Consider the following 20,082-nt stretch of genomic DNA (forward strand, 5'->3'; position numbering starts at 1 on the left):
CCCCACCGCCCCCTCGCGCCGCCCAGGTTGGGCGGGAATCCCGCCGCGCTGCGCCACCTCCCGCCGCGGCCGGCAGCGAACACACTTCAGAAACGTGAGGGCCGGCGGTCACGTGGGGGCGGAGGCGGCCAATCGGCGGCGAGGGGCGGGACGGAGCGCCCGGCGGAGCCCCGGCGCAGTCACAGGGCGAGCGGCGAGGTGGCGGCCGTCGGTGGCGCGGCACGAGGAGAGCGCGCGGCTGCTCCCCGTCCCCGAGCCGTCCTCTCCCGCCGAGCCGCGGGGCTCCGCGGGGTGATGCGTCCCCGTCGGGTGGCCACCTCCGCCGGATCCTAGAGCGCTCGCGCCGCTCTGCCCCCCGCACCGCGCGGGGCGGCGGCCGCCCCCTGCTCGCCCGGGCGCCGGGCCATGAGCACGGCATGGGGGTGAACGCCGTGCACTGGTTCCGCAAGGGGCTGCGGCTCCACGACAACCCGGCGCTGCGGGAGTGCATCCGGGGCGCCGACACCGTGCGCTGCGTCTACATCCTGGACCCTTGGTTCGCCGGCTCCTCCAACGTGGGCATCAACCGCTGGCGGTGAGTGGGGGCCGGCCGCGGGCGGCGAGCTCTGGGCGGCCGTGCGGGGAGACTCGGAGCGGGGCGGCCCCGCGTTGCGCGACGCCGCGCGGGGCGAGGGACGCTCCGTGCGCGCCATATAAGGAGCGGGTAACGGCTGCCCCGGTGGGGCGCTCCGGGCGTCGCTCGGCGGCTGCGGCCCCGTGCGCGTGCGGTGACCGCGGGGCTCGGCAACACCCGTCCCGTCGGGAACGCGGCGCGGGGCTGAGCGCTGCCTCGGACCGAGCGGGCGCGGCGTGACGGCAGTGCGCCACGTCATGACCGGGGACGGAGTTGGGATGGTTCCGTGCTCGGTTCCGCTTGGTTCTCCTCGAGGATGGTTTCGGACCCCGTGACTTCTGTCGCTTTGGATTCGACTTGTGGTCCGGTCTCTGGTTTTCAGGGGATAGAAATACTAAGGTTTCTTAGGTTAACCTTTCCTGGATGGACACTTCCACTGGCAACAATAAGGCTCATAGCATTCACTAATAACTTCAGTTATCATTTCTTCCATGTCCGAGGTCCATTACACATTTCTATCACAGTGGCTTTTTGTTTGTTTTGAAGGGAAGAACTCCTTTCGCATAATGAGCCCTAATGCTCTGCAGTGTTGATCTTTATGGACAAAGTATGGTCAGTGCTTAAGTTTTAAAAGAACCCAGGCAATGGAAACAGGCCTGGGTGCTAAGGGAATCACATGTCTTAGGAATACTTCATAGGCTTCTGATGTGTTTTGCAACTGAAATACTACATAACACCAAGACATTGGGTTGTGTTCTGTGAGCTGTGAATGGTGAACAGGTATGAATCATAGAATGGCCTGGGTTGAAAAGAACCACAGTGATCATCTAGTTTCAACCCCCCTGCTATGTGCAGGGTCGCCAACCACCAGACCAGGCTGCCCAGAGCCACATCCAGCCTGGCCTTGAATGCCTCCAGGGATGGGGCATCCACAGCCTCCTTGGGCAACCTGTTCCAGTGCGTCACCACCCTCTGTATGAAAAACTTCCTCCTAAAATCTAACCTACACCTCCCCTGTCTCAGTTTAAAACCATTCCCCCTTGTCCCATCACTATCCCCCTTGTAAACAGAACATGAACTTGGATTTTAGCAAAAGGAAGCTCATGTCTGTAGTGCTACAGACCTGGTTCTTCAGTGGCCATTTAATATGAGCTTCAGCTAGTGCCTTCCTTGAGTACCCTTGTGTAAAACACTTCATCTGCTTTGACTAAATTGTTCACTTTTGCAGTTTTTGGTGTTCTAAAAGGCAGTCTCTACACTGCCTTTTGTTTTTGAAGAAAATTATCTTTTTCAATTGATGGCTGGGGGGATTGTTTTTCTTTGTTGTTTGGTTTGGTGTTTCTAGAAGAGAGAGATTTTTGTTTTCTTTTTTTGGAGGGGAGCCCTCACCACCACCACTCCTTTTTTCTGTATGAACAGAGGCCTACAGAAGGAGGGTGAGTTCCTCTCTGCTATCCCAAGCACTTTTCAGACAGCCTCCTGGGACTTGTATAGCTCAGGGCACGTGCTGTACATGGCTTTGACTAGAAGATCCCTCTGCTTTCATAGCCCAGTTTTGTAAGCCCTTCCCCCCCCCCCCCAAGTCTGAAGAAATACATTAATTTTTGTGAAGTAGGTGACTGACAGAGCTTTGTTTGTTAGAATGAACACCATCAAATCATATTTAAACGAACGCTTAGTAGTTTGGAATGGGTCCATTTTAGGTTCCAGTGGTTTTAACGAGCTATTTTTAACTGATGGCAATGCACACTCTCATAGCATGCACACCCGAGACTTATGATGCGATTTTTTTTGCTTGCCAGTCTTGTTCTGCACTTGTAATTGATAACCAAACATTTTATCTCCTTGGTCACTGGATGGCTGTTGGCAAGATGCTTGCATGTCTGTGCTGTAGGGTGTTGCACTGGTCAAAAATGCGTATTGTTTGAGATTAGCAGCAGCAACCTCTCAGCATTTGGAAGATGAGTCAGATTTAATCTCTTGCAGTAGTTTTACCGTGATCTTTTGTTGGTTTGGGTAGGTTTACACCAAGAGTTTATGTTATGCTGAGTTAATGGTTCCAGTGACCTGAGCAAAACTCTTGTCTGTTGGAGGTATGACTAACAGTGAACATGAGGAAAATGGTGTAAGAACGCTAGGAAAACAGGGGGTTTATCTTCTGTTGGAAACAATATTGTTACTCTGCAGACTCAATAGTTGTGGCTCATTTTGAAAATGTGTTTTAGATCTTGCAACCTTGAATACATTTCTGATGAACTTTTCTCTTTAAACAGTCATGTAACACTCATGAACTAATATTTTTGTGTAACTGCAGTATTGAGCAAGCCTAATTACCAAGCAGTCACATGGCCTTACTGACCTCCTTTCTCCTGGCATGCAGCCTACCTGTTCTAAAATCATGAATGCTATGTAACAGACATGAGGGCCTTCATCAACTTGTTTCATTTTTCTGGTTCTCTTCAGTTTCTTATTGTTCATTCTCTTGAGCTGTTAAATAAATCATGATGACGTACTTCCACTGAGACATGCTTTTCCTGTGTAAGGAGTTCTCCTGTGTCATTCACAGACTAAGTCTTGTGTGAGAGTGGTTACCCAGTATGAGGAAGAAAGCAATGGAGAAATGCTAGGGAAAAAATGCTGAATAGAAAACTGCTCAGATTTTGATAACTGCCCTTAAACTTTTGGCACCAGACACAAGTGTTCATCTAATTGTGCCTGCAGAATAGGCAGAGAATGTAACTTAAATACTCAAACAAGTAACCATTACCTATGTAAGAAAAAATGTGCTGGCATGTTCTCACAGACTTTTCTGTATTAAGGAGAATGGAATCTCGTGTGAGCGACATGATTGAGGGGAGGGTTTCTTTAGCCCTAGTTCTGTACAAAATGGCACCTGATCAAAATATGGAAAAAGAAATGCAAACATTCCGTTAGTTGCTGGATAAGGGTTTACTTTGGCTAATTATTGACTGGTTTTAGTTTGGTTTTTTTGAGTCTGCGTGTATGTTTTTGATATGGTAGTGTATTTTACAACATGGATAATGTAATCTTGCCAATCCTTGAGCTTCTCTATTTAATCATTCCTGGAGACAAAAACTTTCTTTTTTAGAAGAAGAGAAATAAGGCGTTTCATATACCTAGTAGTGAGAATATTGATATGTTCAACATCTCGCTAAGTTTGTTGCTGTTGTGCCAGCTAGACCTGTTGATTTAGGAGAAGGAAGAGGTGTGATCTTTTTTGATGCTTATACCTCGAACTGAAGACCAAGACGAACGTTTGATTTCCAGGACATTCACTGCCATTCATGGAAATCGAAGATTGTTTTGAAAATTTAATACTTGAGCATCTTTTTGAGACATTGATTCACATTTGCTGTGCTTCACATCTGGTTTTGAGAATACGCCCATAGGTTCAGGTCATGAAGGAAGTGGTTTGCCCTCTGGATGCTCCCTAGCAGTTTTAGCAGGTACGCAAACACAAACTCGCTTTCCCACACCGAGCATTTCACCAAATTTAACAAATAATAATACGCAGTTTTTGCCTATCTGAACAGATACACAGACAGAGTGCAGTTTAATACTGAAATCATTCAAAATAATTTTATTGACAGTTTTTTTCCTAACACTCTCGCATAGAATAAACAGGCCTGATTCAGTGAATGTCCCTCTGTTTTCACGGTCTGACACTTAGGATTAAAATCTCTTTGATTTATGAAATACTGAACATCCAGGCAGTCATCTAAAGTATATGCATAGATGACAAGACTTGTGGTCCTTCTCATACCAAGCTAGATGTGCATCAGCCTTGGAAGAAATGTTAGTTTGTATGTATGTATGTATGTATATATATATATATATATATATATATATATATATATATATATATATATATATATATATATAGTAGATTCTTGGGGTTCCTTTTACATGAGCTGATCTCAGCTGCTCTAGCTCATGTTTACGAGGTCCTCAGGTGAAGCAGGGTTTTCGTGCTCTGTTGCAGACATACCTGTCGTGCCTTTCAACAGGTTGTATCAGTGCCCGTTCAGTGCGTAACTTGCAGAACTTTTGTTCAGCCAGCCCTTTAAATTGAGGGTGATTAACCTGCAGATTTCTAAGTCTATTATTTCGGAGTAGTAACTTGTTTTTAGAGGTCACTCGCTTAGGTTAGAGTATTACGGTACCTCCTGTTAGATTGGGGAAACACTCTGCATCCTACCTGCAAATTGCCCACCTGTCCTCTTTCCCAGAAGGGCGCATCTACCCTAAAAATGCCCACAGTGCAGCGACTCCCACTACAGTTTTCAATGTCACATGATTTAGTCCTGCAATTTGCAAAGTACGTCACTGAGCCGTGCTGACGTATGTCCTCGCAGCTTTAATCCCGCACTGCTGATGAAAGGGCTGGTTCCACCCTCTGCCAGCGCAGCCCTCTGGTGAACCAGGTTAGCTCATTGGGCTGTCGAGGACAGCTTAATGCCTGCTTTTGGTAGGATTAGATTGTGCCACAACAAGGTGGTGGTAGCCGTGGAGAGGCAGGAGTGGGAGGGACAGCTGCCTTCCTCCCATGGCTTGGTTGGGGATGGAGATGACAGTGTAACTGTAGCCTGTGACGTTTGTGCGTGGTAACCACTGGGTGTTTTTCAGAAGGTGATTATTGACTTCTTCTGTGGTGTCTCCATTTGTTGACACCCTTTGAAGTTTTATTGTTGAAAATAAGTACTGGCCTTCTTACTGTGTGAGGAGAAAGCCAATTTATTTTTTTTTTATTGTGCTATCAGAAGGTGAGAAATAACTCTGCTGGCTGAGAAATTACCCTATGCTCGCCTGTTTCTCATGGTGAATAGCTTTGTATCACCAGATTCTGTAACGTAACTGTTATTAAACCAGGAGGCAAGTCTGTGCTGGTTGCTCTGGGGAGAGCGGGTGGTACTGCAAACCAAATCTTACATAAAGTGCTCAGTACATTGTTTTTTCTGGGTGGTGATTTTAGGCCAGAGCGACTCCAGTCAGCCTTTATACAATGTGCTTGGTGGCTGCAAGAAGGATCTTGCAGGAATCTAATTCCTCAAGTAAAGCAGTTTTGGAGACCTGGTTTTATACTACGGATCTACAGGTTTAAACACTGCAGGAGAAGATCTGAGTAAATTATTCTTGGTATGTAATAGGAGCATATGGACTTTGTGACTGAGATCAAGGGAGATGTGCTCTAGAAACAAGTCCATACAATTACTTGTCTTCTTTGGGACTAGAATTTTTTTGTCTTACTGAAGTATCAATAAACTGCATTCTTTACTTGATTAGGGGGAGGTAATGTGTCTGTAGCTTAGAATCACAGAATCACAAGGTTGGAAAGGACCTGCAAGATCATCTTGTCCAACCATCCTCTGCTACCACAAACTAAACCACATCTCGTAGCTCCTCATCCAGGCACCTCTTCAACACTGCCAGGGTCAGCGACTCCACCACCTCCCTGGGCAGCCATTCCAGTGCCTGGCCACCCTCTGAGAGAAGAAGTTTCTCCTCATGTCCAACCTAAACCTCCTCTGGTATAACTTGCAGCCATTTCCCTGGGTGTAGCGTAGCTTGTGCTGCTATGTCCTCTGGTCATGGAAAGGAGAGGGTGACCAACCACACTCGAGTGCAATCTGTGCAAACAGCTTTTTTATGCAGTCAAGAATACAGATTTGTTTTTAACTGATAAACATGTATCATTATCAATGATTTCTGCATCAGTTCTTGAAGACAAATTTTTATTTTGTCTTAAATTTTCATGTAAGAAAGTGTATTTCCCTCCAGCCTGTGAAAAATGTCTTAAATGCTACAAATAGCAGATACTCTTAAAACATATTTCATTATGCAAATATTGCAGGAGAGCTGTTCACATTGTGCCACCTGAACCGTTTCATTTATGACAGCTAATCTACAGAATGAAAGCCTTATTTTCAAGGAAAGTGGTTCTCTTCCATACCCACTCAGTTCCTGGCAGGCTTTCAGGTCAGTTATATAACGAGAGATGGGAGGAAGGTCAAGCTGCTGGTGAAGTCAGCCGTTTTTTCAATGTAGAAGTGGCACTGAGGTCTGTAATGTATTAATCTGTATACTGAAAGAAACCCTTCACTTCAGGGCTTCTTGTGATTCTACTGTTCCCATAGCAGACTCAAAAGGCAGAAGTCAGTTAAAGCCTGGATTGGTTGTATAAGCCATGTAGAGTTTGTGGCTTTGTGTTTTATAGGCTTAGTATGTTGCATATTACCTTTTAGCAGATTTGATAGCAGTTCCTGTGGTTACACCTAGAGAGGACTTGATTAGCGTGGTATGAACTGTGGGGTATTTTGGTGAAACACTCTTTAAGTTTTCACAGCTTTAAACATGGGGAATGGTTAGTTCATGTGCTTCCATGTACTTGTGGCTTTCAGGTTCTTTGCAATCTAGGACAACGGGTGAACTATAATTGCAATGTTCTTCTGACCCCAAAGCCTCCATATATTTTTCAGGTCATCTTTAAGCAGTCGCTTCCATTACTTTGGAGTTTAATGTGCATGTGACTGTTGCTTTTCACAGGGATAAAGGATACTAAAGGATAGTGCAGAAAGGACCAGGGAAAATAGGTCAGTATTGCAGAGTTATGTTTTGAGTGTGTAAATGGAGACAAGTGCAGCAAGAGTCTGTATACTTTTGGAGCAGTTATGAGCACTCTAATTGCTCACGGTTTAAAGAAAATGTTAGCTTTGTAGGTGTTGCTGGGGACAGTAGCAGAGTTACAGTTGACGTAACTTACTAAAATATGCATTTTTTTTTTTTTTTCTTAAATGGTGAACTGAGATCTATTTTCTTTTTAATTTGCATTAGTGTTTGAAAGATCTGAATGTCTATATTGACTGTCTTGAGTAGGAAATAGGGATTTCATACTGTGACTTCAGAAAACAGTTCAAGTATCAAAACTGCTGGTTATGATTTCTTGAAAAGTGCTAACACAACAGATTTGTTGCTATGGGATGGAACTTGTTCAAAGTACCAGAGAGGGAAGGGACTTTGTCAGTGGGACATTGATCAGGATAGTAACTATTTCCGGCAAATCTGATTTCTGAAGTGATGAGCATGTCATGTTTGCTTTTGAGCTTTTGAGTTCTGCGTTGCTTCTTCCTGTCAGGAAGTCAGGACCTGCTTTGAAAAGTTCCATTACCTCCATGTTCTTTGATTCCTCTCCTGTTCAGTCACATACATCTTGCAGCGTGAGTTTATATGCTTGTGGCTTGCGCACCCACAAAAAGGGAAAGCTGCAAAGTTCTTGTGCTGTGGGTTTGATTCCTCCCAGGATACAAACTCCTGTCCTTTACAAATGAAAACCAGAAATATTGGGTGGGTGGGGAAAAAAAATCCGGAAGCTCAAATGTGGAAGCTGTAAAGCATGAATGTGGATTGTTATTGATTCTTTGCTAACAGAGAGGAAATACCTATGGCATGAGCTACTTAGAAACAGCTCCTGGTATGAATACTCGGATTTTTGTTATCTTTTTCATCATGTTTGCACTTGAAAAGTTTGGTTGGTAATTATGTTGGCTGTAATCTGCTGTATTCTGTAATGTGTGGAGCTAGGTGCTACATCAAGCACCTAATGTCCTGCAGCTTGGGTTGTGTAAATGTGCAAGTGCTAGAAGGAGGTACTGACCATGTGATGTCTTTTCCCAAGTGTGGAACCCATGGTCTGGGAAATGTGTTGATTCTTTTTGCAGTAGAGAGCCTATGCGTGCCAGCAGTTGTGGAACTTTTTTTTCTTAATGAAGCTGCCAATGCTCTGCTTACCTTGTAGGTAAAGGATAAACTGCTGTTTGTCTTGTGTTGGAATAGCAGAAGAAGGATCAACAGAAAAGTGAGACGGCAGCCATTATAGGGGAAAAACAAGTACACTGATAGGTAACTCTTCCATGTAGGCCGCTTCATGCTGAGCGTGGTGTCAGTCACAGTTATGCTATGCACTGCACCACCATGACAAGCTTATCTCAGTTTTGCAATCTCTGCGGTTCTGAAGTACAGGAGAAATGTTTAAAGAACTGTGGCACTCCAGCTCATAGAGCAGCTGACCTTAAAAATAGCTTATATTTGTTCTCCAGTACATTGGATGAATTGAAGAATGGAGAAAAATCTTTGTGGTGATCTGTTGTGAGTTTCCTCTGAGCTGAAGGTTTGATTTTTGCTAATAAATTCCATGGTATCAAGGGATTTTTTTTTTTTTTTTTTTTTTTCCCCTCTTCTCACATTTACCATTTTTGGGAATAAACAAATGGCTTATTCTACGAGTGTATTTATGTGTCTGGTTGGGTTTCAGTGACTGTCTCTTAAAACTGTCTTAAATATACAAAGAGAATAACACAGCTTTTAGCGGAGATGGATGGCTGTTTTCCTTACTGCTCTCATGGGAGAGGCATGACCATAAATTGAAAAGCTGAGATGTGCTTTTAAAATAAAATATCTTTGTCATCCAAGTTTCAGAGGGGTCTTTGGATGGAGGTGAGGTTGCATTTTGGTTTTGTTTCTCATGAATAGTTGTCGGGTGACATTCATGACATCTCCACCATACTTTTAACTGCCAGCTCTGAGGCTTGTTAGTTTGCCAAAGAAATCTTCTTCAGTTCTGCGTTTACTGACAGTCTTACCAGAGTTCTGTGATTCTTCTATAGGAGACAGCACAACAGACCTTGCAGTTTTGGCACTGGAGGTCAGGCTTTCAACCTGAGCAGCATTACTAGTGATCAGATGCTGCTCTTGCAGCAACAGCCTTTCTGTTTTTTTTTTTTTTTTTTTTTTTTTTTTTTTTAAATGATTTTACATTTTTATCGTTTACTGCTACATCCTTCTTCCAGAATCCTATCTTTGCAGATGCTCTGGCTGCTGTTGTACTGCTCATCCAGTGTGCTGGTAAATAAATATTTATTTCTTTAATGTTCTGCTTGAGGAGAATAATATTTGCAGGAGTACAATTATTAAGTGTGATTAAGTGAAGGTTTAGAGAAAATTCAAGAACTTTTCCACTTGCAGTGCTGCTGTCATCGGTTCTGGTTTTCATCCTTCTGAACTTAAAATGTTTAAGACAGCTTAAGGTAAAGTAGCCTTTGGAGGAATGTGGTGCATGTGCATTGTTTTCTTGCATTTGTAGTATGAGAGATGTGTGTCAGAACCTTTCTACTAACTGAGGTTTTAATTAGGATGTGCTGGGTGGTAATACATAGCTTGCCTTTTGTTGGATTGTGTTGACTTCCCCTTGAAAGTGATATTTTCTTGTGCTTACCTCATAAAATTTAACTTGAGCGTAAGCTTTTGAACTTGGGGTTATATAGACTGATCAAAAATACCTCTGTGCAAGTCAGTGTCATTGAAATGTGAATCTCTGTGAGCTTAGCACTACAAAGATGATCTTTATTTTCTCCTCGAGGTTAGGATACAGTTCAGTGGAGTACCGGTAATCTTTTTTTCCTTTGTTGTAAGGATAATGCCCATCCATGGCAACAGCAAGCAGGGAGTTAAGTCTTTTCAGTGTTACTTCCTGGGTTTGGTTGTATCCTTGTATGTTCCTACTGCACCCTTCCTGCAGGGTTGAATAAGGTTCAGAAATGCATTAGTTTACCTGTCATTGACAGAAGTTTTTTGCCTTTTGTGCAGATTTAAAATGATCTTTAATCACAGCTCTAGATGGAGTTTATTAGTTTCTGAGCAGCCTGTCTATATAGAAAGAGTGCTGCCAGACATTGGCGCTGCCTTGGAACACGTAGTTCACAAGTAGCTGTTCGTTCTGACAGCTTCCCTTTCTATTTTTTGTCAGCTCCCAATTTTGCATACTGGCTCGGTGCTTTTTGAGTATTAGATTTCGTTTAACCTTTTGGTGGCAGCGCTTCTAAATACAACATAGGAACAGAACCCATCTGCTTCTGGTAAACGCTCACAGCTTTTATCTGTCTTTGTTAGGAATAAAGTTCAACTGCAAGTTATAAATCCTCTCGCAACCCTTCGGAAGTGAACTAGAATTACAGCTCCTACTATAACAGTTACATATAACTAGAAAAGTAGGTCATTGTGGCAGGGAGTAGTCCAAACAGCCAACTGGTTGCTGCAGCAACGACCTACTTTAAGAAACTATTTTTGTTGATTCATACCGAAATGTTCTTACAAACGGCATAAGGAAATGATCAGGTTATGAGCAATGCAGTAATGGAAGCTGCGGAGTTCGGAGGCTTCTTTTTGTTTCTTTCTTCCCTCCTTTTTCCCTTCACCTTGAAGTGTGGGGATTAAAGCAAATAAGGTTTGTTTTTCCTTCAGTTTGACCTCCAGTGAAGAAGGAAAATCTCTTGTGCGAGGCTCTGCATAGCAATGATACTCATCAATGGTGATTAAGCTAGTTTTTAGTTCAGAGGCTACAAATGTTCCCCTATCATTTTCATCTACGGAAACAGCTTTAAAGCAAAAAAAATACTACATGGTTTCTTAAGAGAGGCATCAAGATGCTGGCATCCTGGAATGCCAGCAGTTTGCTTGATATTTCACTGTACTTCTTGGTTTTTAAGCGCTTTGTCTTCATTGAAAGTTATCCACTTTTGGGAAAGTGGGCTTAGAGCGTCCTGTCCTGTGCTTTCCATTTGTGTGTTTACGTTGGCAGCGCTCCCTTCTGCATCTTCTGTGGTGCTGTTAATTCTGAACCTGGCACAAGCAAACTGGAAAAAACTGATAGTGTGGAGGATTTGTTTTCCAGCTGTCTGCCGTTATTCTTTCTACAGTCAAGAATCGATGATAGTGTTGTTCTTTGGCAATTCATTTGCTTCAAATGAAAGCAATGGGTAGACAGCTAAAATAGAAAAAAAAACAGTTCTTATAAAGACTGCATTTTTCATAAAATAATTCATCTGAACCATCTTCTTGAGAGATGGTTGAATATAACTTTTTAGTGATGTAGTACGGTTAAGTGGATGCTGCAGTAACTTAATTTAGATAAATTAAATTCAGTTTCTTTAAGTGAAGTATTACATGTTGGTCCTAAACCAACAGGCAGGTTGGATAGTGTTTATCTAGATGTTTATCTAGATGTTACTCGATTTTATTATTTCAGCTATTATCCCATGAACTACATTTTGGTTTTGTATGCCAGCGCTTACGTTACTGAGCTCAGTGCATCCTTTTTGTCAGTTTCTGACTTTGATATGTAAGGCCCCTGCGGAGTGAAGGGAACCATTGCTTGCTCATACAAGGAGAGAGCTGGGGGCGCAAAAGACTATTTCTGAATTTGTGCAGCTTCATAAACAAAGCTGTTATTTGGGACTTTTGATGTTAAAAATGTAGATTCTTCCTGTATTTTTCTTTTTCTTAGAAATGTGAAAAGATTTTTGTTTATTTACCTTGTATTTAGATAAGATTTCGGTTTTCAACAACCCATTCAGAAGCTTTTGGCCATGCTGGTTCATTGGAGTAGCAGTGGGAAGTGAGGATGATGCTGAATGGCTGACCAGCATGAGGCCAGCAATAGGTGAAATCTGGTTGCTTTTGATGAAGAAATTCAGATATTTTCTGTCTTCAAAGCATTCTGCTAATTCTTGTGTATGTTAGTTGACTTCATCTCTATCCTTAATCTATTCATTTGATATAATAAGTTGTTCTGGTATGGGAAACAGAGACTTGTGATTTATACGGTGTAGTTGAGAAATATATTTATTTTACTCACTGTTTCTTTTTCTGGTAAAATTTATAAAATCTTATTAGCAATAATTGTAACCTTATGAAGGTCAATGTATGGGAAGTTAAAGTGAGGGTCAGTATGGGACTTGTCCTTCTGAATCAGGCTGCGGGACGGTGCCTTGCTGGAGCTTCAGTCTCTCTTATTCTTTTGAAATGAGCCTTGGCAGTTATTTTCTCATAGACAGCGTGGATTCTGGAGAGTAATGTGACTGAACTACTTTATTTAGTGACAGGAATAAAAATAAGGCCAGCTCTGGTTTAATTACATGAAGCCTTATGAGCAGCTCATTTAAATAAGGCTATGTGGGTGCATGAGAATAGGGAGCTGTAAGTTTATTTAAGCGTGAACATGGCTGTACTGTCAAGTAGCTACATTTTATAGTTTGCTTTTAGGTCCTATTTCCTCAGCTGTCCACACTGCAGATATGGCTGCTTGCTCCTGACTTCTCTTCTATGGAACCAAGTAGTTTCATTCTGAAAAGAGTCAGCATAAGGAATTAAGTCATGAGGACTTCAGCAGATTGGGATTATAAAGCTGGAGAAAAGTGAACACAGAGTACATATGTTAGAGTGGAAGACTGTAGAGAAGAGACTTGAACTGTGAGCCTGTTCATCTCTTATCACCAGAAAGCTGACCTTTGTAACAAGTAATTTGAGTTGCTTGTTGCTTGTTAAATGGGAATGAGTCTGGCTGAGTAATAGGTGTTCTTTAAGTGTGGAGCTCAGATCCAGATCTTTACAAAGACTAGATATGCTATTTGCTATGAAGTAGGGATCACAAAATAGGAGCCAAATGTAGGTTGCTTTTGAGGAGGTTATGCATGTCTCTTGAATTAGGACACCTTTGATAGGACATTTCTTGTGTACTCCTTTCCTTTGGCTAGTGCTACCTTTGAAAAGGTAGCTCACTTGTGAAGAAATTAATGAGAATGGTATGGAAGGAAATAGAAGATCTATGTCTTAGCGTAAGCTAGATTAGATTCAAATTATTTTGTTGTTTTATTTAATAGAATGATATTGCATGTTGTAGTTGTAGTTCCACCCAACTCCACATGTGAGATCATAGAATCACAGAATGGCCTGGACCACAATGATCACCTAGTTTCAACCCCCCTGCTATGTGCAGGTGGAAAACTTCCTCCTTATGTCTAACCTCCTCCTAATATCTGTTTAAGACCATTCCCCCTTAGTCCTATCACTATCCACCCCTGTAAACAGCCATTTCTACTCCTCTTTTTACCCTCCCTTCAAGCACTGGAAGGCTACAGTGAGGTGTCCCAGGAGCCTTCTCCCAAACTGAGCAAGCCCAGTTCCCTCAACCTTTCTTCACAGGAGAGGTGCTCCAGCTGTCTGATCATCTTAGTGGCCCTCCTCTGGACCCGCTCCAAGAGCTCCATGTCCTTCCTGTACTGGGGGCCCCAGGCCCGGACACAGTACTCCAGATGGTGACTCAGAAGAACCGTGTAGAGGGGAACAATCACCTCCTTCTCCTTGCTGGCCACCCCTCTTTTAATGCAGCCCAGAATACTGTTGGCCTTCTGGGCTGCAAGTGCACACTGCTGGCTCATGTCCAGCCTGATGAGATGGTCTTTGCTGCTTAGCTTCCAGAAGATCCACTGAGAAGGACTCAACTTGAACATGTGCTGAGGTTAACCACTATAAAGCAATACTTATTGTTTTGAAACCCCTTCTTTTAACCTTTTCTGAGGAGTTTAATGTGTCGTTGTGTTGTTTGCTTTTTCTTTAAGAGCATATTTCACATCAGTTATGCATACCACAGCTCTACTTGGGCTTGGGTGCATCTTGTCTCCTTCATCCATCACTGCTTTGCTTTGGCTTAGAGATAATAACAGTTGTCAATCCCAGAAGAAAAAAGGCCAGCGATGCAGTTCCTGGTCTGTGCATGGATCAGCTCATACCAAGTTATGAAAGGTGCTGAAGTCCGGAGTTGCACTGTGAAGGAGCCATTCTTTCTCTGCTGTCTATAGGGCAAATCTGAAGGAGATTAGTTAGCTCTGTGGCCAGCTCACTTCTGTATCCCCTGTTGAATAAAGACAACTTTTTCTTGCTCTTGTGTATAAGCACACTAGCAAAGGTATTACTGTGTATCTTTTTGGGAAATTAAGTCATATACTGTATTCATTGAAACAACGTAATATAATAAGATGTGCCTCTATGTGACCTTGATTTGGTAACAGGAAAATACTGCTATGGCAAGCTGCCAAAGGATGCTGTGGAGTGTACATAACAATTAAATCCTGTCTGAGCTTAATCTTCTTATGGTTTCATAAGAATATACTGCTTGCACTGTCTAAGATGCGTCGGTTAGTGGTAAACAGGAAAACGCACTGATAAAATATTAAATATATCAAATTTGAGGTACTTCTCAGTGTTTTACAGTTGCAGTATTAGATGAAATCTTGTAGAAGCTAATCGGAGAAGTGTGTTTACCTAAGTGATACTGGAATTTCATAATGATCCAACTGAGCGTAGGGAAAAACAGAAGATGTGTATGAAAGGCCAAATCTCTCTTTCCATGCGTAAAGATACATGTTCACACGATCTGTTAATGCAGTCGGAGCCTAATGCTGCAAACTGTACTCATTCAAATAGAAAGGTGTGGTTGATGCTCTGCAGTGTGTAATATTCTTTCTTTTTATTGAATCCCATTCTTTATGAAAGCGGCATCTGATAGAAAAGCTGAAGAAAAATTGAATAGGAAAATAAAGGCAGTGACCACTAGGCTGCAAAACATAGTGCTGAGAGACAAAGCCTAAGTGGTGAGTGAATGCCACAGTGCTGCAAATCTCTTGTGTGACACTGCTTTTCTTTGTTGGAGAGATGGAAATTAAGGACTTGGCCTGATGACTATTGGTTAGAAAGGAGGCATTTGGAAATACTGGTTCAACAGTATTTTGGATGGATTGCTGGAATTTGTGCAGTCATTGGTAAAATATTTAGCAACTGAGGAATGGAACAAGTTTTAGTTCATGTCAGCCCCTTCCTGCTCCCTGGCATTAGCAGAGGGGTGGAACGCTCGGTTCAGCTGAAGAAACATGGGTTGATGCTCTTACCTGCTGAAGTAATCTGTTCAGCCTTTTTAACTAAGTTAGGTTGTGCGCTTCTTATATTTAGTCAAAGTGATAAAGGAAGTGCTTTCTCACTTTGAGAGGACAGAGTTGTTTCAGATTGCAGACTCAGGAACACGTGACCTGTTACTATAGGGAGCGATTTATTTAAATAGCTACTAATTGCCACACTTGGGGAGAGAAGTATAATAAAGTTCAAGCCTAGTAACTGTTACTTCAAAGCTGGTGTTAGGAAACTTTGCTCCAGGAGTTCATATACTGAAGAGAGATTACTTTTTAATGAGATTAGAGGGTTTCATGCTCATTCCAGTTCACAGACTAATTTTGAAGTATGTTAAGCTGAAGAGGGAACATATTTTTGATGGTTTTGATGAGAAAACTCAAATAGGTTTGCTGTCTGTCCTAGAGTGCTGCTCCCAATTCTGTTTAGATGCCTGCAGTTGAGGAAAATGCCCGCATCTTGCTGTCCTGCACTGTACTCATGCATGGAGTTGGTTCTTCAGAACCACCATGCTCACGTGTAGTCAAGTGCTACCATTCAAAGTGGAACCTGGAAAGTAGTTCTGTAACTGTTCTTTCCAGATCCCATAATGATGCACTGTAACAGTGTGTAGAGTGCTGAGAATTAATGTTCTAGTGTTTTTTGTTTGCTTAATATGGGGGAGGTGCATGTTGTAGATACCTTATTACTCCTTCCCTGACATACATGCGTACGTTATCAGTGGAACATTGATTTGTTAAGGGGTGCATTATAATGCTTTATATATGCCAATATTAAGGAAAGCGATGGGCTTAGAGTTTCCTGCTGGAGCTGGTATGACTGTCAGCTTCCTTTCACGTAAGTGCATGTTAGATAAAAGCAGGAATCCTGAAATGTAAAACTTTAAATTCAAAGTAATTTGTGCCCAGATGTATCTAAAACTAGATGTTAGCATGCCTTTAATCGAACTTCTGTACACGTGAAAAAGATGAGTACTGAGGTTATGATGAGTTGTTGATTCAACTGCAAATTTATTGGTAGTGGTTATGCCTAGAAATGAGCCTTCTGAAGTTACTGCTTCTAATTGAGCAAGGAAAATCACAGAATCATAGAATGGCTTGAGTTGAAAAGGACCACAATGATCACCTAGTCTCAACCCCCCTGCTATGTGCAGGGTCACCAACCACCAGACCAGGCTGCCCAGAGCCACATCCAGCCTGGCCTTGAATGCCTCCAGGGATGGGGCATCCACAGCCTCCTTGGGCAACCTGTTCTAGTGTGTGTAACCACCCTGGGAGTGAAAAATTTCCTCTTAATGTCTAACCTAAACCTCCCCTGCCTCAGTTTAAAACCATTCCCCCTTGTCCTATCGCTATCCCCCCTTGTAAACAGCCATTCCCCCTCCTGTTCAGTGCTCCCTTCAAGCACTGGAAGGCCACAATGAGGTCTCCCAGGAACCTTCTCTTCTCCAAGCTAAACAAGCCCAGTTCCCTCAACTTTTCTTCATAGTAGAGGTGCTCCAGCCTCTATGTAAGTAAATAAATAAATAAATAAATAAAACCACAACAACCAAAAACCTGCATAAAGGGTTTTTTTAATAAAATTTCTCTAATTTTAATGAGAAAATGCCCTTCAGATGTGGTATTGCATGAATATGGTTGGTGAAAACAAAATAGATTAGTTTCATCATTTGCAACACATCTTGTTAAAAACATCTGGACCAGATGGAAGGTTCAAATAGGCTTAATAAATTGCACGATCATTCTGAATAATCGTTTGCTGTAAACTGAACTCTTGTTCTCCAGTTCAAAAGCAGTGTTCTTTTGCACTGCTGTTGCTACAAATACCACAGGGTCGCTAGGGCTTAATTTGGTCTTTATCTCCGAACAGTGTGTTCTCAATGACGGTCGTGCAGCCTAAGCTAGGACTTGGTTTGCTTTTGTTTTTGTTTGGGTGAGAGGAGATAGCAGGGTGTGTAATTTCTTCCCTGCCCCCCCCCCAGCTCCCCTCTCTCTTCCTCCATGTATTTGACAACTCCAGTCTAGACTGTTGGTTTTTCACATACGTGAAAGTTTTATGGAGATAGATAGTAGGGATAGTAGAGAAGATTTGGAAAACCAACAAAATAGAGATTAAATGGTATTAAGGGCAAGTTTAGGGACCTTGGATGTGAATTGAAGACTGGGTCAGCGCATGTAATCTTCTTGAATAGGATTTTGTGTCAGTCGAGACTAAAGTTGTATGCTGTGGTTTGTTAGGAAGAAGGTGGGTTGAGAAAATAGGGGGAAGTGAGATGTAGATAGGATAGGAAAAAATAATTTCCTGAGAGCGTTTTTTGCATTGAAATAGCTGTGAGCATTTTATTTGGTCAGTTTCCTTTAATACCTTTCCCCTATATTCTGTGATTTGAAGTTTAAAATCAGAAATAAATCTCCTGCAGCATTCCAAAGCCACCTGGGACACTATCGTTTGTGTTTGTAGTTGGGGTCTGTGAAAAATTTGTCAACGTGTATATTCTTGGGAAGCAAGACTGAGAAAGATTGAAATGGACAAAATTCATGATAAGAACTGTAATTCCAAATGTAAAACAGAAATGACAACAACAGAAAAACACTCTGTACTTTCTAGAGTAGGCCTGGAAGCTACTTTGGCTTACAAACTTAGGGCCCATGTTCTCTTTAAGTGGAAGTGTATGCAATTCTAGTCTGGAATCTAATATTAAAATGACTTCTTAAACAGATGTTTCTTTTTAGATAGAGCATATCTTTCTTCATTGTCTAACTGCTTTGGAGGCTTTTTCGGATGAAAATTTAGCGAAGTGAGAATTGGGCATCATTTTTTCTTCCTGTCATTAAACACATAACGTAGTTGTCAGAAAAGAAGCTGCTGTGCTCTTACATACCTGCTTCCTCTGTCACTTGCTTATGTTACCCTTTCAGGTCAAGTGAGCCATACATTTCTGGCAGTTCTTGGTCATGTGCATACTATTTTTTTCATACATTACCTCCAACTTTTTAAGGGAAAAATGTTAGTCATCACTTATCTATTGTAAAAACTCTTAAAAATGTAAGAGGGGAGACAAGTCGTCTTTCACAGTTTCAGTAGGTTCACAACTGTTGCATGTTATATCTTATAGTCTATAGCATTTTAATTGCAATGGGTTATTTTTTTTTGTAATCTGCTCTGTGAAATAGGTGTTTTGGTGGTCCTGTTTGCTGGGTGCCCGGTCTTGGTACCACACAGGGCACATGCAGCTCAGTGGGCATCTCCACATAATTGCACCTGTGCTGCCACATCCCCAGAGCCACCCTGGCAGTGTTGTCCCTCAGTTGGTCTCAAGCTGTTGTGCCACCTACCTGTAGTGGTGGTGTGGCAGGTCCTCATAGGACTGATGGCCTCCAGAAGGAAAGTCTCTCCTTTGCCTCTCAGGGTATCGCTTTTGGTTGATGGTGGGGAATCTGGTGACACATGCATGCACAAAACTTAGCAGCTGCCCTGGTCAGCACATGATTTGCTGCACAGTAACATCATTGTGGTAGAGGGTTTGAACAGCTCCTAATTAAAACGTTACTTTTATCACATAGGTAATGTTGTGGGGAAAACACTGAGCTGATGAGGAGACTGGGATGCTCAACTGAGTGTCCCCATCATCTCTAAGTGTCCACCAGCTGCAGTTTTCTTGTCAATTTTTTTTGTCTCCCCCAAAACAGTCTTCACCATTAGTTACCTATAGTTACTGCATCCACTAATAATTCTTTGGTGTGTAGATCTGCCTCAACATCATTTGTGCAAATGCCCGTTTGACCTGAAGACGTGCAGATTTGCAGAACCCCATTCTCTCCCCTTTTTTTCTTGTTTCCTGATTTGCTCATTACAAATGCAAGGGAGGGTAGAGCTGGTTTTGTGACATTTCTCCTTAGAAAGAGAGCTATTTTTGTAAGTGAAGGCCGAAGGCGTGCTTCTGACCATCTAGGCTCCTGACATGCTGTTTTTAGTAACAGTTCAGGCCCCTGTGTTGTAAGGGGCACTTGGATTAAGTTTCATTGCTGTATGCCAATAGCTGATTGTCTCCTTTTTTCGTGGTGTGCTATTTTTTCCCCCTTCAGGGTGACAAGACACTTATAGATTCAGTTAAGACTTGATTATGTTTTAAAGTGTTCCAGAACTGAATAGCATTGAGGTGAAAACTTGAATGAGAGCTCAGTTTGATTTTTTTTTTTTTTTTTTTCAATTATGTGCTGCTTAATAAGAGCTATTGAATTACTGTAAGCTAAGTGTAACTAGGATGTGGACATGCATGCATCATCAAAATACACATGAAACATGGAAGATCTGATAACAGATGGGCTATTCCTCTTGATCCCTGTTTCTACTGTAAAGTTGTTTGGTCTACCTCAGAAAGCAAACATTTCTTTCCATTTTTTTGCAGGTTTCTGCTTCAGTGTCTTGAGGATCTTGATGCCAATCTACGGAAACTGAATTCACGTTTGTTTGTTATTCGTGGACAGCCAGCAGATGTTTTCCCCAGGCTTTTTAAGGTAAATGCTAGAAATACATACAACTGAAATTCAGGTTTCTTGTTACCATACAGTTTGTTTCTGTCCATGCATATGACTGTCAAACTGGTTTCAACTGGAAGTATTTCCTGTTCTAGTATACTGAAGTGCAAGTTGCTTTTC

General features: G+C 42.2%; 1 protein-coding gene across 3 annotated transcripts in view; it reads left to right on the forward strand.

The window, feature by feature from the left end:
• Positions 1–416: 416 nt before the first annotated feature.
• CRY1 (cryptochrome circadian regulator 1) overlaps positions 417–20,082 on the forward strand; it is a gene marked incomplete at both ends in the record, with an annotated part of 32,289 nt that continues 12,623 nt past the window's right edge. For all 3 annotated transcript variants that reach the window (XM_079549320.1, XM_079549321.1, XM_079549322.1), the window contains 2 exons: positions 417–574; positions 19,833–19,941. In XM_079549320.1, coding sequence (XP_079405446.1) covers positions 417–574; positions 19,833–19,941 — 267 coding nt within the window. The remainder of the gene's footprint in view (positions 575–19,832; positions 19,942–20,082) is intronic.

This window comes from Tetrao urogallus, assembly GCF_951394365.1.
Source record: "Tetrao urogallus genome assembly, chromosome: 1".
NCBI lineage: Eukaryota > Metazoa > Chordata > Aves > Galliformes > Phasianidae > Tetrao > Tetrao urogallus.